This window comes from Neofelis nebulosa, chromosome 7 (genome assembly GCF_028018385.1).
Source record: "Neofelis nebulosa isolate mNeoNeb1 chromosome 7, mNeoNeb1.pri, whole genome shotgun sequence".
Classification (NCBI taxonomy): Eukaryota; Metazoa; Chordata; class Mammalia; order Carnivora; family Felidae; genus Neofelis; species Neofelis nebulosa.
In genome coordinates this window covers 72,813,051-72,829,160 of record NC_080788.1, presented here as the reverse complement: position 1 = coordinate 72,829,160, position 16,110 = coordinate 72,813,051, and the positions used below count along the sequence as shown (strand labels likewise).

Here is a 16,110-nt window from a genome sequence, read left to right as displayed (position 1 = left end):
TTCAAAGGAACCTATAGAAACATGTACTGGTTTACTTAGCTATAGCAGAGGAAATGCCATTTCTCTTCCAATTGGATGATCATTGATCATTGTTATATTAGTAAATCTAAGAAAAATGTAATTTTGCTATTTTCTGGGAACTTGTTAAAGTGTGTGACCTTGTATATATCATTTTCCCATTTGCCTAAACTAGCTTTAAGAAACTTTGGAACAGGTAATATTACACATGTAAAATACACCATCTGTGTTCCCGCCTTGTGCTTGGTTCTGGTAGCTGCTTCCTAGATTGCCATGTTTGTTCTCTATATGCGTTTTTTTTCCCCCTCCTGAATAATTTTAAAATTCTAGGCATGATACTTCACTTAGGAACTTGAACGTGGCTGCACCTTGTAAGAAGAAAGATAGTATGTATCATCACATAATTATCAAAATAATATATAATATTCAATATTCTCTTGTGTACAGTCCATAATAAAATTCTCTAGTTGTCACCAAAAAATGTTCCCTATCCAGTCAGGGTTCATACATTGCTTTCTTAATCTAGGAAAGTCCTTCTTTTTCCCTATTTTGTATGTATGTATTTATTTTTGAGGAGTTTCAATCAGTTGTATTGTTGTATAATGTCTCTACAAACTTGAAATTGATTGTTTCCGTATGTATAGGTTCAAGTATTTTATCAAGAATATTGCATAGGTGATGGTGTTTGTTACATCAGCAGGCATATGTCAGATCAGTTGGTTTAAGTTGTGGCATTTATGTCTCCATTGTAAAAGTACATTTTTCTGTTAAAATCGTATTCTTTTTGGTAATACTTTGAGATCATGTAAATCCTGTTCTACTCAACAAGCTTTTTGCCCAGTGATTTTAGCATACATCAATAGTTGTCTGAATCAATTCTTAAACTGATGTAATCTTTACCAATCTAACAGTTTTAAGAAGTATCTTTAAAATTTTACATTTCAGTATGTTTTTCTTTAAAACATTTGATTGATTTTAAATGATTTGTTTTGAGTTTCCTGCCTTTTATTTTCTCTTCATACTTTTTGGGACTGTTGCATGTTTTGTGTTGAGGTTTTGACAATTGCATATATAATTTTTTACATTTAAATTTTGACCCATTTATAATTTATTTTGGTGTACTGAGTTTGTTTTTAGATGGCTGTGTGCTACCATTTATTGAATTATCTATTTCTCCCTATAATTTATAATATCTTGAGTATTCTTAGTTTAATTCTTAGACATAGCAGTTAGAATAGCTTATCTAAAAATGGCTAGCGTCCCTTTTTGTGACCTGAAAATGCCCTAAAAATAAAGTATACTGTTCTTTTTGCAGACAGATGGACAGTTCATTGTTGACCAGAGGGAAATAATTGAATGCAATAAAGATAACAGGCAGAGAACAAAGAAAAGGGGCCAGATTGGGTAAGAGGGAACCAAGAGGGACAAGTGATTTATAAAGGGGCAAAATAAGAGCTTAGGATTGTTAAAGGAGGACAATTTAGTGCAGATGATGACACTCTAATTGGGCAGAGAAATTTATAGTATCGGAAAAAGAAACTTTGTCAAGAAGTTGTGAAAGGCGGTGTGAAGTAGAAAATCTTTACACTCCAGATTTAGTCATGTATTTTTAAAAATGGCAACTCATTGCTGCCATCTAGTGATACTTTGCTTTTTATATTGAAAGAAAGATGGGAAGTAACATTAGTCATGTATCTAATTTGAATTGGATGTATAGGGTAGTTAAAGGGTAATAAAGAAAATTTTAAGGCAGAGTTCTGAATTTTCTAGTTTGAGGCAAGTTATTTTTCTTAGTATGATTTGACATCTGATAAGCCATACAGATGTTGTCTTTGATTTATTTTTTTTCTGGAGTTAAAAGGTAATGTGCTATGAGCAAGTTTAAACGTGATTAGTCTAGGTGTATAGGGTAAGCAGGTAGATGTTTAGCTGAAATTTTTTTTTTGAGCAGCTGGCAAAAGTTTATTAGAATATAAGATGGGAAAGGAAGAAAATAGTATGAAAGCTCTCTTTACAGAGAGGGGACATTCAAAAGTGAGGATTGGCTGAAATCTTAAGTAGAAACCTTACGGCTTGTGTACTTAACTTTCTGTTGCTGGGATTTTTGTTTGTAGTAAACATGCCTAAATATTACTACTGTGATACTAAACACAGTCTGAATGAGTGGCACAGTTTTGTCAAGCATTTATCTTTCCAGTCCTTTTCCACTAAAGGTACATTTTTGGTGTCCCAGACATAAAAGCAAGGGAGCTAAAGTCTTGGTTCCAGTTAAAATTTGTTTTAGGCCAGCTCCCAGCAAAGTCAAGGACCTTCATAACCTATGTTTTTGGGCCATTTGAAACTCTTCATAATCAGAGAGTGTAATCTGCATCTCCCCTTGCTGCCCCTCTTCCCAGCAGAATTTACTTGACATTTAATGTGAACTTGAGAGATGGAGTAGTCATTAATAAACATCTCCCAAATTTTTAGTTAGATTGGCAGTCCCAAGTTAGGTTGGTCTCAAGAGGGCAAAGAATCGGGATAGTGCAAACCTGAGAATGAACAGTTGAAATAAAATTTGACAGGTTTGTTTGCATTCCAAACAAATGGAGATTTTATTTACCTTTTTTTTTTGGTTTTAGGATATAATTGGAATGGCGAGAGTGTGAATAAAAACATTTCTATATCCACAAGTCTTAAATATTTGTCCATCACTGCCACTAAAATCTCTTGGTTTTATTGCTTTAGCATAAAGCCTATGATCAAACACATAGATCCTTTGGTGTAATGCAATAAAGGTAACTGAGTAGTCCTCGTTTAGATTTACTTACCAGATAAAACATGCCTTAGATTCTTTGATGGGATAAAAATATATATGTAAAGTATGTAGTATGCAAACACCTGCGTTCATGTGCATCTGTGCTAGTTTTGAGTGCTACAACCCAGATAACCTTTAGGAAAATGTTCATTCTTTCCTTCCATTGTATTTACTGTGTTCGAATTCTGCTCTTCTGGAAACCAGATCTATTTAAATCTTCAGCAGTGAATTACACAGGATGCAGAGTATCCAGGGAACATAATCATTTCAGAAGTCTACCCTGTTCATTTTACTTTTTCTTTTTATATAAAATGTTTTAAATGTTTTTATTCATTTTTGACAGAGACAGCATGAGTGGGGGAGGGGCAGAGAGGGAGAGACAGAATGGGAAGCAGGCTCCAGGCTCGGAGCTGTCAGCAGAGCCCGATGTGGGGCTTAAGCTCACGGACTGTGAGATTGTGACCTGAGCCAAAGTCAGACACTCAACCAACTGAACCACCCAGGCGCCCCTCATTTTACTCTTTGAAACCAATTTTAGGAAAGAACCTTTTTTATTCTGTGTAACTTTTATTTATTTAGATGTTTAAGAAAGAATGAATTTGACTTAGAAATGAGTTCTGTGGCGCGCCTGGCTGGCTCAGTTGGAAGAACATGCGACTCTTGATTTTTGGATTGTCCGTTCAAGCCCCACATGGTGTATAGAGATTACTTACTTCCCTACCTACATACATAAACTTTAAAAAAAATTTTTTTTCTGGTAATGCCTGAAACTAATACAACACTATATGCTAACTAACTAGAAATAAAACTTTAAAAAAATGATTTCTCTGAGAACACTTTAAAAAAATGTTTTTTAAGTTTATTTTTGAGAGAAAGACAGGGCATGAGTGGGGCAGAGAGACAATTCAAAGCAGGCTCCTGGCTCTGAGCTGTCAGCACAGAACCCCATGTGGGGCTCGAACCCACAGGCCGTGAGATCATGACCTGAGCTGAAGTTGGGATGCCTAACTGACTGAGCCACCCAGGAGCCCCTCTCTGAGAAAACTTTAAGGATGTTACTAGACTAATTTCATCTATGAGGAATTACGGAACATTTAGAATGTGCTAGCAACTTCTGGTTGTCAGAAAAATGGGAGAAGTTGTGGAATTTATAAACTAGCTTGAGGAACTAGACTTTGAAGATCATAAGCATTAACCGAAAGCAGAGTACCCACAGGACAACATTTTAAAATATTACTGCTTTATCTTTTGTAAGCATGTGACTTTTATGTGAATAGTTTATATGTGCTTCCTTTTACCATACAGGTTATATATGCTGCTTTTCAACCTAAACATTTAACCATAATTCCCCACATTATTTAAAGTAATTGCCAGATTTTTCTCTAAGTTTTTTGTTTTTGTTGAATCTCTACACCCAATGAGGGGCTCAGGCTCAACCCTGGGATCCAGAGTTGCATGCTTTCCCCCACTGAGCCAGCCAGGCACACCTAAAGTGATGTGCAGATTAGTCTAAAGACTGCAATTGCTGGTAATTAGAATGCTGAGTTAAAAATTAAAAATCTGTACAAAAATGCATGTAGAATATAACATGCTATAGATATTTGTAAGGTAAAAAAGCAAAAGTTAACTTGTTCTGCAACTGCTTTTATACTGAAATCTGATGTATGTCTTGAAGACTGTAGCGTTTGGATCTGATTATTTAAGCTAGGCAGCACTTCCACCCATATCTTCTTGCCTAGCACTTATTTTTAAAAAGCTAGGAGATGGGGCGCCTGGGTGGCGCAGTCGGTTAAGCGTCCGACTTCAGCCAGGTCACGATCTCGCGGTCCGTGAGTTCGAGCCCCGCGTCAGGCTCTGGGCTGATGGCTCGGAGCCTGGAGCCTGTTTCCGATTCTGTGTCTCCCTCTCTCTCTGCCCCTCTCCCGTTCATGCTCTGTCTCTTTCTGTCCCAAAAATAAATAAAAAACGTTGAAAAAAAAAAATTTAAAAAAAAAAAAAAAAGCTAGGAGAAATCTGCCCAATGAGGAAAAATTACTCAAGTGTAAACCTTTATGACCCATAATGTAGCCTCAAATAAATTCATTTACATCTGTTCCATTTCTGTTAGGCCGAGAAAAATAATTAGGAAGCAAAACCTCTAATGACTAAAGTCCATAAAAATACAACTCTGCCAACAAGGTTTACACCTTGGAATGACCTGTGACAGCTGAGAAGTAAATGAAACATATTTAAGGAAAGAAAATGCAGTGATAAAATTTCATACCCAGCAAAACTGACAAGTATAGACCGCATAGGCCAGCTGTTAGTAACATGTAAGAACTGAGAAACTATTCTCATGAATTCTGAGTAATACATTAGAGATAAACCTGAGATACTATAATTTTAAGTCATGGTAGAATTTAAGCAGTAATGTCACAAAAAAGACGTGTGTGTGTGTAATTGCACTAAGAGTATGAAATTATGGGAAATCCAGACTGGGAAACTTGAGGTTGAATACCCTGTACTCTTCAAAGAAGTTGTTTTGAGTTAAAGGGATGGAAGGGGAACATATCTAAAAGAAGTCATAAAAGACACATCAAATTCACTTTAATGGGTAAGACTACTAACTAGGGATATACATCAACATGATAGAACTATTTTGAAAAGAAAGTGATTATGGCACACCTGGGTAGCTCAGTCCTTTGAGCATCTGACTTGATCTCAGTTCAGGTCTTGATTTGAGGATTTTGAGTTCGGGCCCTGCTTAGGGCTCTGTGCTGGGCTTGAAGCCTTCTTCCCAAAAAAAAAAAAAAAGCGATAGTTAACTTTTGGAGGTTGGAAAGAGATTGAGAATGGAATGGTGCACATAGAGGGCTTCTTAGTTTTGAGATTTTGTAGAGGCTCTGGTACCTAGAGATTTTTACAATAGTGCCTTGTACTCACCCACACTTGGAACAGGAAACACACTCTGTTTCAACTGCTTTTCTTAAAATTGGTTCCCTTGGCTATCCAGTAAATGGATATTTGGGGATTCTTCAATTCCTGAGTCTATTTCCCCCACGTGGGCTGTTGCATGGGCCGTTGGCTTCCTTACCAGCCTGGCATTTTGGCATTTTCATTGGAGTACCTTGACACTAAAGCTCACTATCTAGTTGCTTTTATCTGGGGATTCAGAAAGATCAAAAACTATGCTCTGCTGTTGGTGCTTTCTTTTGAGAATCTGTTTTTTCCCAGTAGTTTCTTTGCATTTGGGATATTGGTCACTATCCACCCCTACCTCCCCAACAGAGATTTCAGGGGTAAGGTACCTTAAGGATTTAGAGATAGGGTGAAAGGTGAACTGAGATAATTTGTATTTGTGAAATTTGTAAAATTTTGGGGAATCTGTTCCTCTCTTCAATTTTTTTTTTTTTTAATGTTTGTTTATATCTGAGAGACAGACACAGAATCTGAAACAGGCTCTAGGCTCTAAGCTGTCAGCCTAGAGCCCTACATGGGGCTCAAACCCACGAGCTGTGAGATCCTGACCCAAGCCAAAGTTGGATGCTTAACTGACTGAGCCACCCAGGGCCCTTTCAATAAAATATTAAACAGTAGTATTACTAGAGTGTAAACTCTGAGGAATTATAGCTGTTGCTGTTTTTCCTCTGAAGTAGCCTTGGTAGCTCGTACTTCTCAGATACATGTTCAGTGAAAAAATGTATATATTTGTACTAACCCCTTTTTTTTTTTTAGGAAGATGTGTTTCTCCTTGAACCAGGATTAATGAATCTTTGTGGGTTCATTTGTCTTTACTATTGCTCATAATTTGATTAAATCCTTACAGTGAGTATGGGCATTGAAAGCTATACCATTGACTTTAGCCAAGCCTTTGAAGTTGAGGTCAATATATTATTTTTCTGTTAACAATTCATGATTCTTGTAGCAAATTTAGAAACCATATATAATCACCTAAAAGATAAAATCATATTCTTAAATTCAGAGATGGCACCCAAATTTACCACCTTCTTATTTGTGTCTGGATGTTTCTTTACTGGCCTTTCCAAATGGAGTTGCTTAAGAATTAATCCGTAATGCCCAGTGGCATTCTTTATATATAATGAATTCTATATTTCTAGATTGGTACAAGCTATATACCTACCATCTTTGTGAAAATTGGAAAAACAGTCATATAAGTCCATTTGTTTTGTGGTTCCAAGGAGTATATTTGAAGCAGGCATTAATGTCCGTTGTTTGGTGGTTTACCCTCTTGTTCAGTATACTGATAGCATGTAGAACCATCCTCTTTCCCCTTACAGGTAATTTCTAATTAAACCCAGGAAGATTTTTTCCTGTATTTATTATTATTTACCATAACATTTAGAATATATGTTTGTTTTTCATGAAAAACATTTGTAGAAACCTGGCTTAAGTTGTCCCCATTTACAATAATAGGAAACTTTAATAGCCAGCAGTAACATTTGAAACCAGTTACGCCTTTCATTTCATTTTCGTTTTTGGTGTTCTAAGGCTTTCTGGCACTCACACTTAGAGTTGAAAATGTGTTCACGACTCTCACGACTGCTGTTTGATGAATTTTTATTGCTTAGTCTTAAAATTTAAGAACTGCTTAAAAAGCTATAATTTAGAAACCAAAATCAAATAAAGACAATTTCTTGAATTTTAGAATGGCTAGGAGGGAAAAATGGTTTTGGCAGCTTTAAAATCAGTACTGTTTGTGGGGCGCCTGAGTGGCTCAGTCGGTTAAGCGTCCGACTTTGGCTCAGGTCATGATCTCATGGTTTGTGAGTTCAAGCCCAGCATCAGGCTCTGTGCTGACAGTTCGAGGCCTGGAGCCTGCTTCCGATTCTGTGTCTCCTCCTCTCTCTGCCCCTCCCCCACCGGTGCTCTGTCTCTATCAAAAATAAATAAATGTAAAAAAAATTAAAACAGAAATCAGTACTGTTTGAAAGGACTAGGTGTTTTATAAGGGTCAGAATATTAGTGGTCCAAAAAAAAAAAATACCAGTGGTCTGTATAAATGATATTGTACTATTTTGTTAACATACATATATAGAATATATTTTTACATAATCCATGAGAACTAGTTTGTCATGATTTCTCCTGAGGATTAGAAAGACACTGATAACTGATTTGGGTTTCAAAAGGATGAATGGGGAAAAATTAATCTTAAGAATGTTACTCTAGGGGCGCCTGGGTGGCGCAGTCGGTTAAGCGTCCGACTTCAGCCAGGTCACGATCTCGCGGTCCGTGAGTGCGAGCCCCGCGTCAGGCTCTGGGCTGATGGCTCGGAGCCTGGAGCCTGTTTCCGATTCTGTGTCTCCCTCTCTCTCTGCCCCTCCCCTGTTCATGCTCTGTCTCTCTCTGTCCCAAAAATAAATAAAAAACGTTGAAAAAAAAAAATTAAAAAAAAAAAAAAGAATGTTACTCTAAATCTAAAGTGGGTTCATCTTCAGTTTGGTAGTTGGAGTGGGAAGGGGCAGCAGATAAAAAAGCTTAAAGAATGTCAAAACTTTTCTCACATAAAAAAAGACCTAAGATGGTAGTATCATGAATCTCCATGTAATTGTGATTGAACCTTTATAACATACATAAAGATAATTTTTGTTTTGAAAAAGTCTGAGGAAAGTAGTTTTCTTGGTCCCCTTTTGATTCATGCAGTGTTCTACTTACTAGTTTTATCATCATCATCATCTAGTAGTAAATGTCCCAACTGTATTTTGTAGATTATCACATAAAAAGTAAAGTAGGTCAAGAGTCAGTACATTGTGTAAAGTGTTAGTACTGATACTGGAGATACCTCTGGCATATTATAAGTCAATTGAAGTACCTGGAAATAGTTCCAGAGTGAATGAGTTGGGTCTATATATTGCTTTAGTATAATAAGGTTAATTATACTTGAGGGTGTCAGCTGCCCACATTTATCTAGCTAAAGAATGGTTGTTTGTGGGCAGAATTCAGAGTTTTATATATCTTTGGAATAGTTGAGACTCGTTTTAGTAATAGCACTGTGCAAGAAGGTGGAGTTCTTTATACGTGGCAAGGAATGGTTAGGTTAGTATGAGGGGTAAGGTTAGAAATCTGAGAAGTTTGTAGTAGAAGGCTTAAGGATTTCGAATTTGCTTCAGGACTTAGAACAGAGATGGTCACTTATAATTAATAATGTCCGTGATTGTGTTACTAGTAGTCTCTGAAGAGGACCCCCCCCCCCCCAGCCCCTCATGGGATAGACTTGGGGAAGAGGGAGCTAAATTTTTATAAGAATACATATATTCAGGAGCTCTCCTCTCTAAAACAGATAACTTGCTGCTATGACAACCCTTTTGGTTGACTGATACTCTAGTCACAGTGGTTCAAAATAAAGCGTAGAAAGTTTCATCGAGGAGTATTTTGTTTTTATCTCCTTTTCACCTGAACGCATTTTTTTTTTCCTTCCAGCTTTTCGGCTTTGTGAACAACCGTATCATCAAAGACCATGGCAAGCAATGTTACCAACAAGACAGATCCTCGCTCCATGAACTCCCGTGTATTCATCGGGAATCTCAACACTCTTGTGGTCAAGAAATCTGATGTGGAGGCAATCTTCTCAAAATATGGCAAAATTGTGGGTTGCTCTGTTCATAAGGGCTTTGCCTTCGTTCAGTATGTTAATGAGAGAAATGCCCGGGCTGCTGTGGCAGGAGAGGATGGAAGAATGATTGCTGGCCAGGTTTTAGGTAAGATCTGGGTTGAATTAATTTTTTCATTGATTGTATAATTCACATACCGGTCATTTTTCTTTTTTTTTTTTAATGTTTATTAGTTTTGAGAGAGAAACAGAGACCCATGTGCATGTAGGGTACTGGTAGAGCGAATCCCAAGCAGGCTACATGCTGATAGTTTGGAGCCTGACACAAGGCTCAGTCTCACAAACTGATGTCATGACCTCATGAGTTGTAGTCAAGAGTTGGACTCAACCAACTGAGGCACCCAGGTGCCCCCAGATCTAGATTTTTCTATTCAAGCTTCTGTTTTTCTTTCCCTTTTCCACTAAGCTAACAGTCAAAAAATGTTAGGGTTGTAGGTATAATTGGCTAAGGATTTTATTCCATTTTGTGTAGCAGAGTTTGGATAAGCTTCAGTTGGCAGTCTTGAGTAAGGTCAGGAGAGTAGGAATGACGTTACATAAGGAACAGTTGCTGCCTAATAGCTGTGTCCTACCATTCACAGAAGGGATGAGGTGAAGACAATATAGCTTAGTCATTCTTGAGCTGTGGAGCCGGGTGCTTGGCTCTGCATTGGCGATTCATAACTGTGTATTGGGCAGTCTGCATAGCTTGGCTGAGCCTTAAATTTTCTTAGTTTTTAAAAACTGTACCTCAGAGTTTATTATCTATTCTTACCTGAGGTAATAGTACTTTGGTGTTATCAGGAATTTGTCTTAGTTGAGATTCATGAGGAGCTTCAAGTATAGTCTAGCATGTTACACTTAATAAAAGGTACTTATTATTAAATATATTTCAGCATTAGCAGCACGAAGTGGTTTTGTCGTAGGTGTTAGTTTTCCCAATAAGTGTCTGCTCTGATCTAGCATGTTCAGATATTTTAGAATGAGATTTAAGCCCTATTTAATAATAGTTTATATTCTAAACTTCAGAAGATTTCATTACATATTAAGACTTAGCACATATAAGTCTTACAGAATTTCATCTCCTTGAATAGTTTTCTAACAACTTACCAGTTGCTAAGATTTGCTGTCAGAATCATAGTAATTTTATATAGCTTATATTTTCTTGGGTGTGAATAATATTAGGGAAGTTGAAGGGTACAGTAAGAGAAGTCAATTTCTCTTTTTTATTAATAAAAAGGAATAAGCACATATATTTTGAATGCCACATAATGGCTAGTGGCATTGTTGATGATACTGTGGTTATCAATTTAACAATTATTTAGGTTTATAAAGTTTATAGCAATTCATAATTGAGAACTTAGTTTTCTGATGATTCCTGTAGAGGCTTATTTAAGTTTTCATTTTGTTTTCAGCATTTTCAGGACTTTGTATTCAGTTGTATAATGCGCAAATTTGAATTCCAATTTAAACATTTTAACTTCTAACTGCCTTCCTCTCCAGGTTGGAGTGGGTTCTTTCCTCCTTAAGTGTATTCATGTTGGTGATTTTCCTTCTAATACTAGATAAAACTTGAGCATTTCATGATTGTAGCATTTAATAAATACTTTATATCGTGATTTATTGTAAAGTTTCAACAGCTTTTTAGACTATTTTGGATGTTTATGGTTTTTCAGTGGCTATTTCATGAAAGCCCTTTGATTTTAGAATAAAAGTTTAGTGTAATTTGTATTTCATTTGTAAACCCTTTTCAAATGCTGTTTTAGAAATCTTAACCACAATGGATTGGGAAGGAGAAATATTGGAAGTTAGAGAACCTTGTAATCCTTGCTATTGAAGATAAAAGTAACAGTTTTAATTGAGAATACATAAGAAATTTCCATACCCACTTGTCCTATATTCAAACTATAGGAAAACTCAAAGTATAGGAAAACTTTGATACCTGTAAAATGGGTGTGGTGGCAAAAGTGAACTAAAACAGTTTTCCATCATAAAATGAAGTCAGGTTTTTTTTATGATACTTGTTTATTTTTTAACGGTCATGGAAATTTACTAATACAAAAATAGAAGAGTTTAATGAGCATGTGTGTATGTCCATCTCACCCGTCTTACCAACCAGATACCAACATTTGACTAATCTTGTTTTCATCTGTTGCTTTTTTTTTTTCCCTTTTTTCTCTTAAATTTTGTTAGAGTCGAGTCTCTTTTTAAGACTCCAACATAGGGGCGCCTGGGTGGCGCAGTCGGTTAAGCGTCCGACTTCAGCCACGTCACGATCTCGCGGTCCGTGAGTTCGAGCCCCGCGTCAGGCTCTGGGCTGATGGCTCGGAGCCTGGAGCCTGTTTCCGGTTCTGTGTCTCCCTCTCTCTCTGCCCCTCCCCCGTTCATGCTATGTCTCTCTCTGTCCCAAAAATAAATAAAAAACGTTGAAAAAAAAAAAATTTAAAAAAAAAAAGACTCCAACATATATTTAGCAGACTGGGACTTTTAAACCACACTGCCCTTATCACATACCAAAATAAAGCCTCCCAGAAATTCCTTAATGCCATCAAATATTCATTCCATGTTTAGATTTCTTCCTTTAGAGTCTGAAACTTTTATTGTTATTATTTTTAACGTTTATTTTGAGAGAGAGAAACAGTGTGAGTGGGGTAAAAGGGCAGAGAGAGAGGGAGACACACAATTCAAAGCAGGCCCCAGGCTCTGAGCTGTCATGTCAGCAACAGAACCCCACTCAAACCTATGAACCTCGCGAGATCAGTGACCTGAGCCAAAGTTGGATGCTTAACTGACTGAGCTTTCCAAGCATCCCTGGTCCCCTGGTTGCAAACTTTTTTTTTTTTTTTTAAGTTTTTGTTTTGTGGTTTGTGTGTTTTTATTTTTTATTTATTTTTTTTTTACTTTTTATTTTTTTGAGAGAGAGCTAGGGGTAAGGGCAGAGAGAGGTGGGGACAGGATCTGAAGCAGGCTCTGCGCTGAAAGCAGAAAGCCTGATGTGGGACCAAACCCACGAACTGTGAGTTCATTAACTGAGCAGGGATAAAAGTCGGACATTTAACTGACTGAGCCATTCAGGTGCCCCTCAAACTTTTTTTTTAAATAACTTGATTAATTCAAATCAAGATCCAGTTCATGTCTGTATGTGTGTTTGATTAATTCTCTCTTAGATGTTTTTAAATCTGAGTTTTCCTGTCCTTCCAATTTAAAAAATGTATGACATTTAATTTGTTGAAGAAAATGTGTTCCACACTGTGTACTGATTGATTCTATGTGGTGTCATTTAATTTGTTGTTTTCTACCTCTGTTTTGTGTAATACTGCTACATCTAGAGCAGTGCTGTCCAATAGATGTATAAGAGATTATATACTTAAAACACATCTGAATTCAGACTAGCAGCTTACTTCCTTAGACTGCAGATCTAGAGGCTTGATATTGATAAAATTCAGATACTATTTATTTTGGTGAAAATATTATACGGACCGTGTTCTGTGTTTTATATTATACCACATCAGGTGACCTAATATGGTCCCATTTTTAGTGATGGTAAGGATAATTTGTGGGTTCTGAGTTTACATCCTGACACATCAATGATAAGGTTTCCCATCAGTTTTTAACTTTAATGGTGATTATCCATTGATGATCATTGCCTACGTATTTCATTAGGGCTTGCAAAATAATTTTTCTAAACTGCTATGTAGCAATCATTAAATATAATCATTGCTTAATAATATAAACTCTTATATTTTAGCTTTTTTTATTTTTGTTTTTTTCATTTTTTTTAACGTTTAGTTTTTGAGAGAGTGAGAACACGGGAGCAGGGAGGGGCAGAGAAAGAGGGAGACACAGAATCTGAACCAGGCTCCAGGCTCTGAACTCAAGAGCTGTGAGATCATGACCTGAACCAATGTCAGACACTTAACACACTGACCCACACAGGCACCCCTAGCCTTTTTTTTTTTTTTTTTTTTTAAAGAAAGCTCTAGGGGTGCCTGGATGACTCTGTGAAACCTCCAACTCCTTAATTTCTGCTCAGGTCATGATCTCATGGTCGTGAGTTTGAGCCCTGTATTGGGCTCTGGGTTGACAGTGTGGAGTCTGCTTAGGATTCTTTCTCTGTTCTCTCAAAGTGGATAAATAAAAAAGTAAGCTCTGTTCTATGCCCAGCATGGGTTGAAGAACTCGCAACCCCAAGTACAAAAGTTGCATGCTCTACCAACTGAGCTAGCCAGGCATCCCCATAAACTTATATTTTAAATTGATACATTTTCGTGCATTGCAGATCATTCCTTAGAGCTTAAAATATTTCTTCTGTGACCAGTGGATCACCTTCAAATTGGTTCCTATGTCCTTGAGATCTTACTCTTGTAATATTTTATTGCATCCTTAACTTTCTGGCATCACAAGATATTTCAGGTCATCTGATAGATTTCTTGACCTAAATCTCGATTTGCCCCTTTTTTCTAGGAGCCTTGACTCCTTTAAATGGCACTTAACATAGAAACCATGATCTGTACACTGAGAGTGTTTATTATTGTTGAATTTTTAATAGCTTCTGTCTAGTTTCAGCGGGAAAAATAGGAGCACCTTGGTTTTTAGAAAACAAAACAATTTTATGCATTGTGCCACAGTTTTAAAATAACTACGCCTATTAGGTTTTGTTTTCTGTTTTTTTTTTTTTTACCAAAATTAAGATTATTAAGTGCAATTTTAGCTTTTAGTTTCTTTTTATTAGTATATATCCTATTATGGATATCAACACAGTACTATAGTTTAAATCATCACTTGAAATAATTCTTCTATAAGGTTGTGTAATTAGCATGATACATAGTTTATTGTTTTTGTTTTAGAAAATTTTTAAAAACTACATTCTCAACAACAAATGTTAAAAATTAAAAATGAGTTTAGTGAACTAAGAACTGAAGATTATTCATAAATGTAGTGGTGCTCAGCAGATAGTGTACTGAAATTCTGTTTTTCAATTGGTCATTTGATGAACTGAGTTTTGGAGAGCTGGTTTTTGGCAAATGTATTCTTATTAGAATAAGAAAGCAATCATTAATTCTTTTGTTTGTTAGACAGTGGGTAACGGTAAACAGCTGGCCATGTTGGAATATGTGTTTTAAAAATGACGAGGCATATGGAAACTAGGGCTTTTCCTTTGTTCCCTTACTTCCCTTTTCTTTTTGTTCATGTAACAGTTGCTCAGCAGTTTAGTCTGCATAATATGTTTTTTTTTAATGTTTATTTTGAGAGAGAGAGAGTGCAAGCTGGGAAAGGGTAGAGAGAATCCCAGGCAGGCTCTACGCCCAGCACAGAGCCAAAGTAAAGAGTTCGACACTTACCCAGTTGAGCAACTCTACGTGCCCCTGCATAGTATTTCTTAACCAATTTTTATTCATCTTTACAGCTGATTCTGTTTGTAAGGGGAATGAAAATCTGAGGGCACCATACTCCATATTCATGAATTGCTGTATATTTTATGTCTCTGAGGTCACTCACTCATTCCTAATATATGCTCTGAATAGTGAGTTTCAGTGGCAGTTGAGGGTAGAAGGTACCAAAGACAAACCTAATGCTTTATGTATAATGAATACTTTGTTACAGAACAGAGGACAAAGGAATGAAAGACTAAGTCTTAGCCTTATAAAAATTCATGAGCCCCTTTTATCTAAGGAAAGATGAGATACAGTGTTAGTCCTTTGTTGACTTATATACTGTGTACGCATTTTAAAACTGTAGTTTAAGATATACCCTACCCCACCCAGAGTTGTCATTAAAGTTTTTGTCTTTGTTTTTGCTTTTTCAGATATTAATCTGGCTGCAGAGCCAAAAGTGAACCGAGGAAAAGCAGGTGTGAAACGATCTGCAGCGGAGATGTACGGGTCAGTACCAGAACACCCTTCTCCGTCCCCTCTACTCAGGTCCGGAACTTTATTATTTATAACTGCATTGTGTCCATCAGTGGGCATCTTCTCTATCTGTTTTCTGGATGTGGGGAGGGTTAACTGTAGTATGTTTTATCTGTGTAAAAGTGATGCTTTATTAATCTTGTATTAGTATACCTCCTTTTCGCCCATTTCCCAGAGAATTATTAGAATTCCCTGAGGTTTTTACTTACTAAAGAGCAGTTTGATATTTTTAACATAAAATGAAATCCTTCAAGAGGAATTGTTTAGTTTAAGAAGCTGGGAAATAAGAAAGGGAAGGAGGGTAGCATAAGAATGTTTGGTTTATTGTTGTATTTTTCAGTGTTCCTGTATTAGCTGTTAATGTTGTATGTTGAAATTGTAGCATACGTATGTGCCTAAATTTGCAAATTGGCTGCTGCATGTCCAGTGGCCTCTAAAATGATTGAAATTTTAGTGATTTGTTTGAATGATTGGATATTATTCCATGCTAATCTCTTGATCTGTTATGATTGGTTTTGCATGGTTTTTGTTTTTGTTTTTCCCATCTACTGTTGTAAATTTACATCAGCAGCTCCAAATTAATCCTTTTTGGTATTTGTTTTTCAGCTCCTCTTTTGACTTGGACTATGACTTTCAACGAGATTATTATGACAGGTATGTTAAAGGTGTTTTGTTTTGTCTATTCTGGTTAAAAGCCATTTAAGTAAGAATCATTTTCTTTTTCAATTTTGTAACAAACATTCCCTTTTGTAGTAATGAGCAATAAGCAGGTTGTCAGAGTCCCCCCTTTATAAACAAAA

The 16,110-nt window shown here is 36.4% G+C and overlaps 1 protein-coding gene across 9 annotated transcripts in view; it reads left to right on the top strand.

Moving 5' to 3' along the window:
* HNRNPC (heterogeneous nuclear ribonucleoprotein C) overlaps positions 1–16,110 on the top strand; it is a 56,409-nt gene that overhangs the window by 18,144 nt on the left and 22,155 nt on the right. For 7 of the 9 annotated variants that reach the window (XM_058738453.1, XM_058738457.1, XM_058738458.1 and 4 more), the window contains 3 exons: positions 9,233–9,510; positions 15,208–15,322; positions 15,917–15,964. In XM_058738453.1, coding sequence (XP_058594436.1) covers positions 9,270–9,510; positions 15,208–15,322; positions 15,917–15,964 — 404 coding nt within the window. In that variant the 5' untranslated portion in view covers positions 9,233–9,269. The remainder of the gene's footprint in view (positions 1–9,232; positions 9,511–15,207; positions 15,323–15,916; positions 15,965–16,110) is intronic. The other 2 variants (XM_058738460.1, XM_058738459.1) reach the window with 1 other exon arrangement.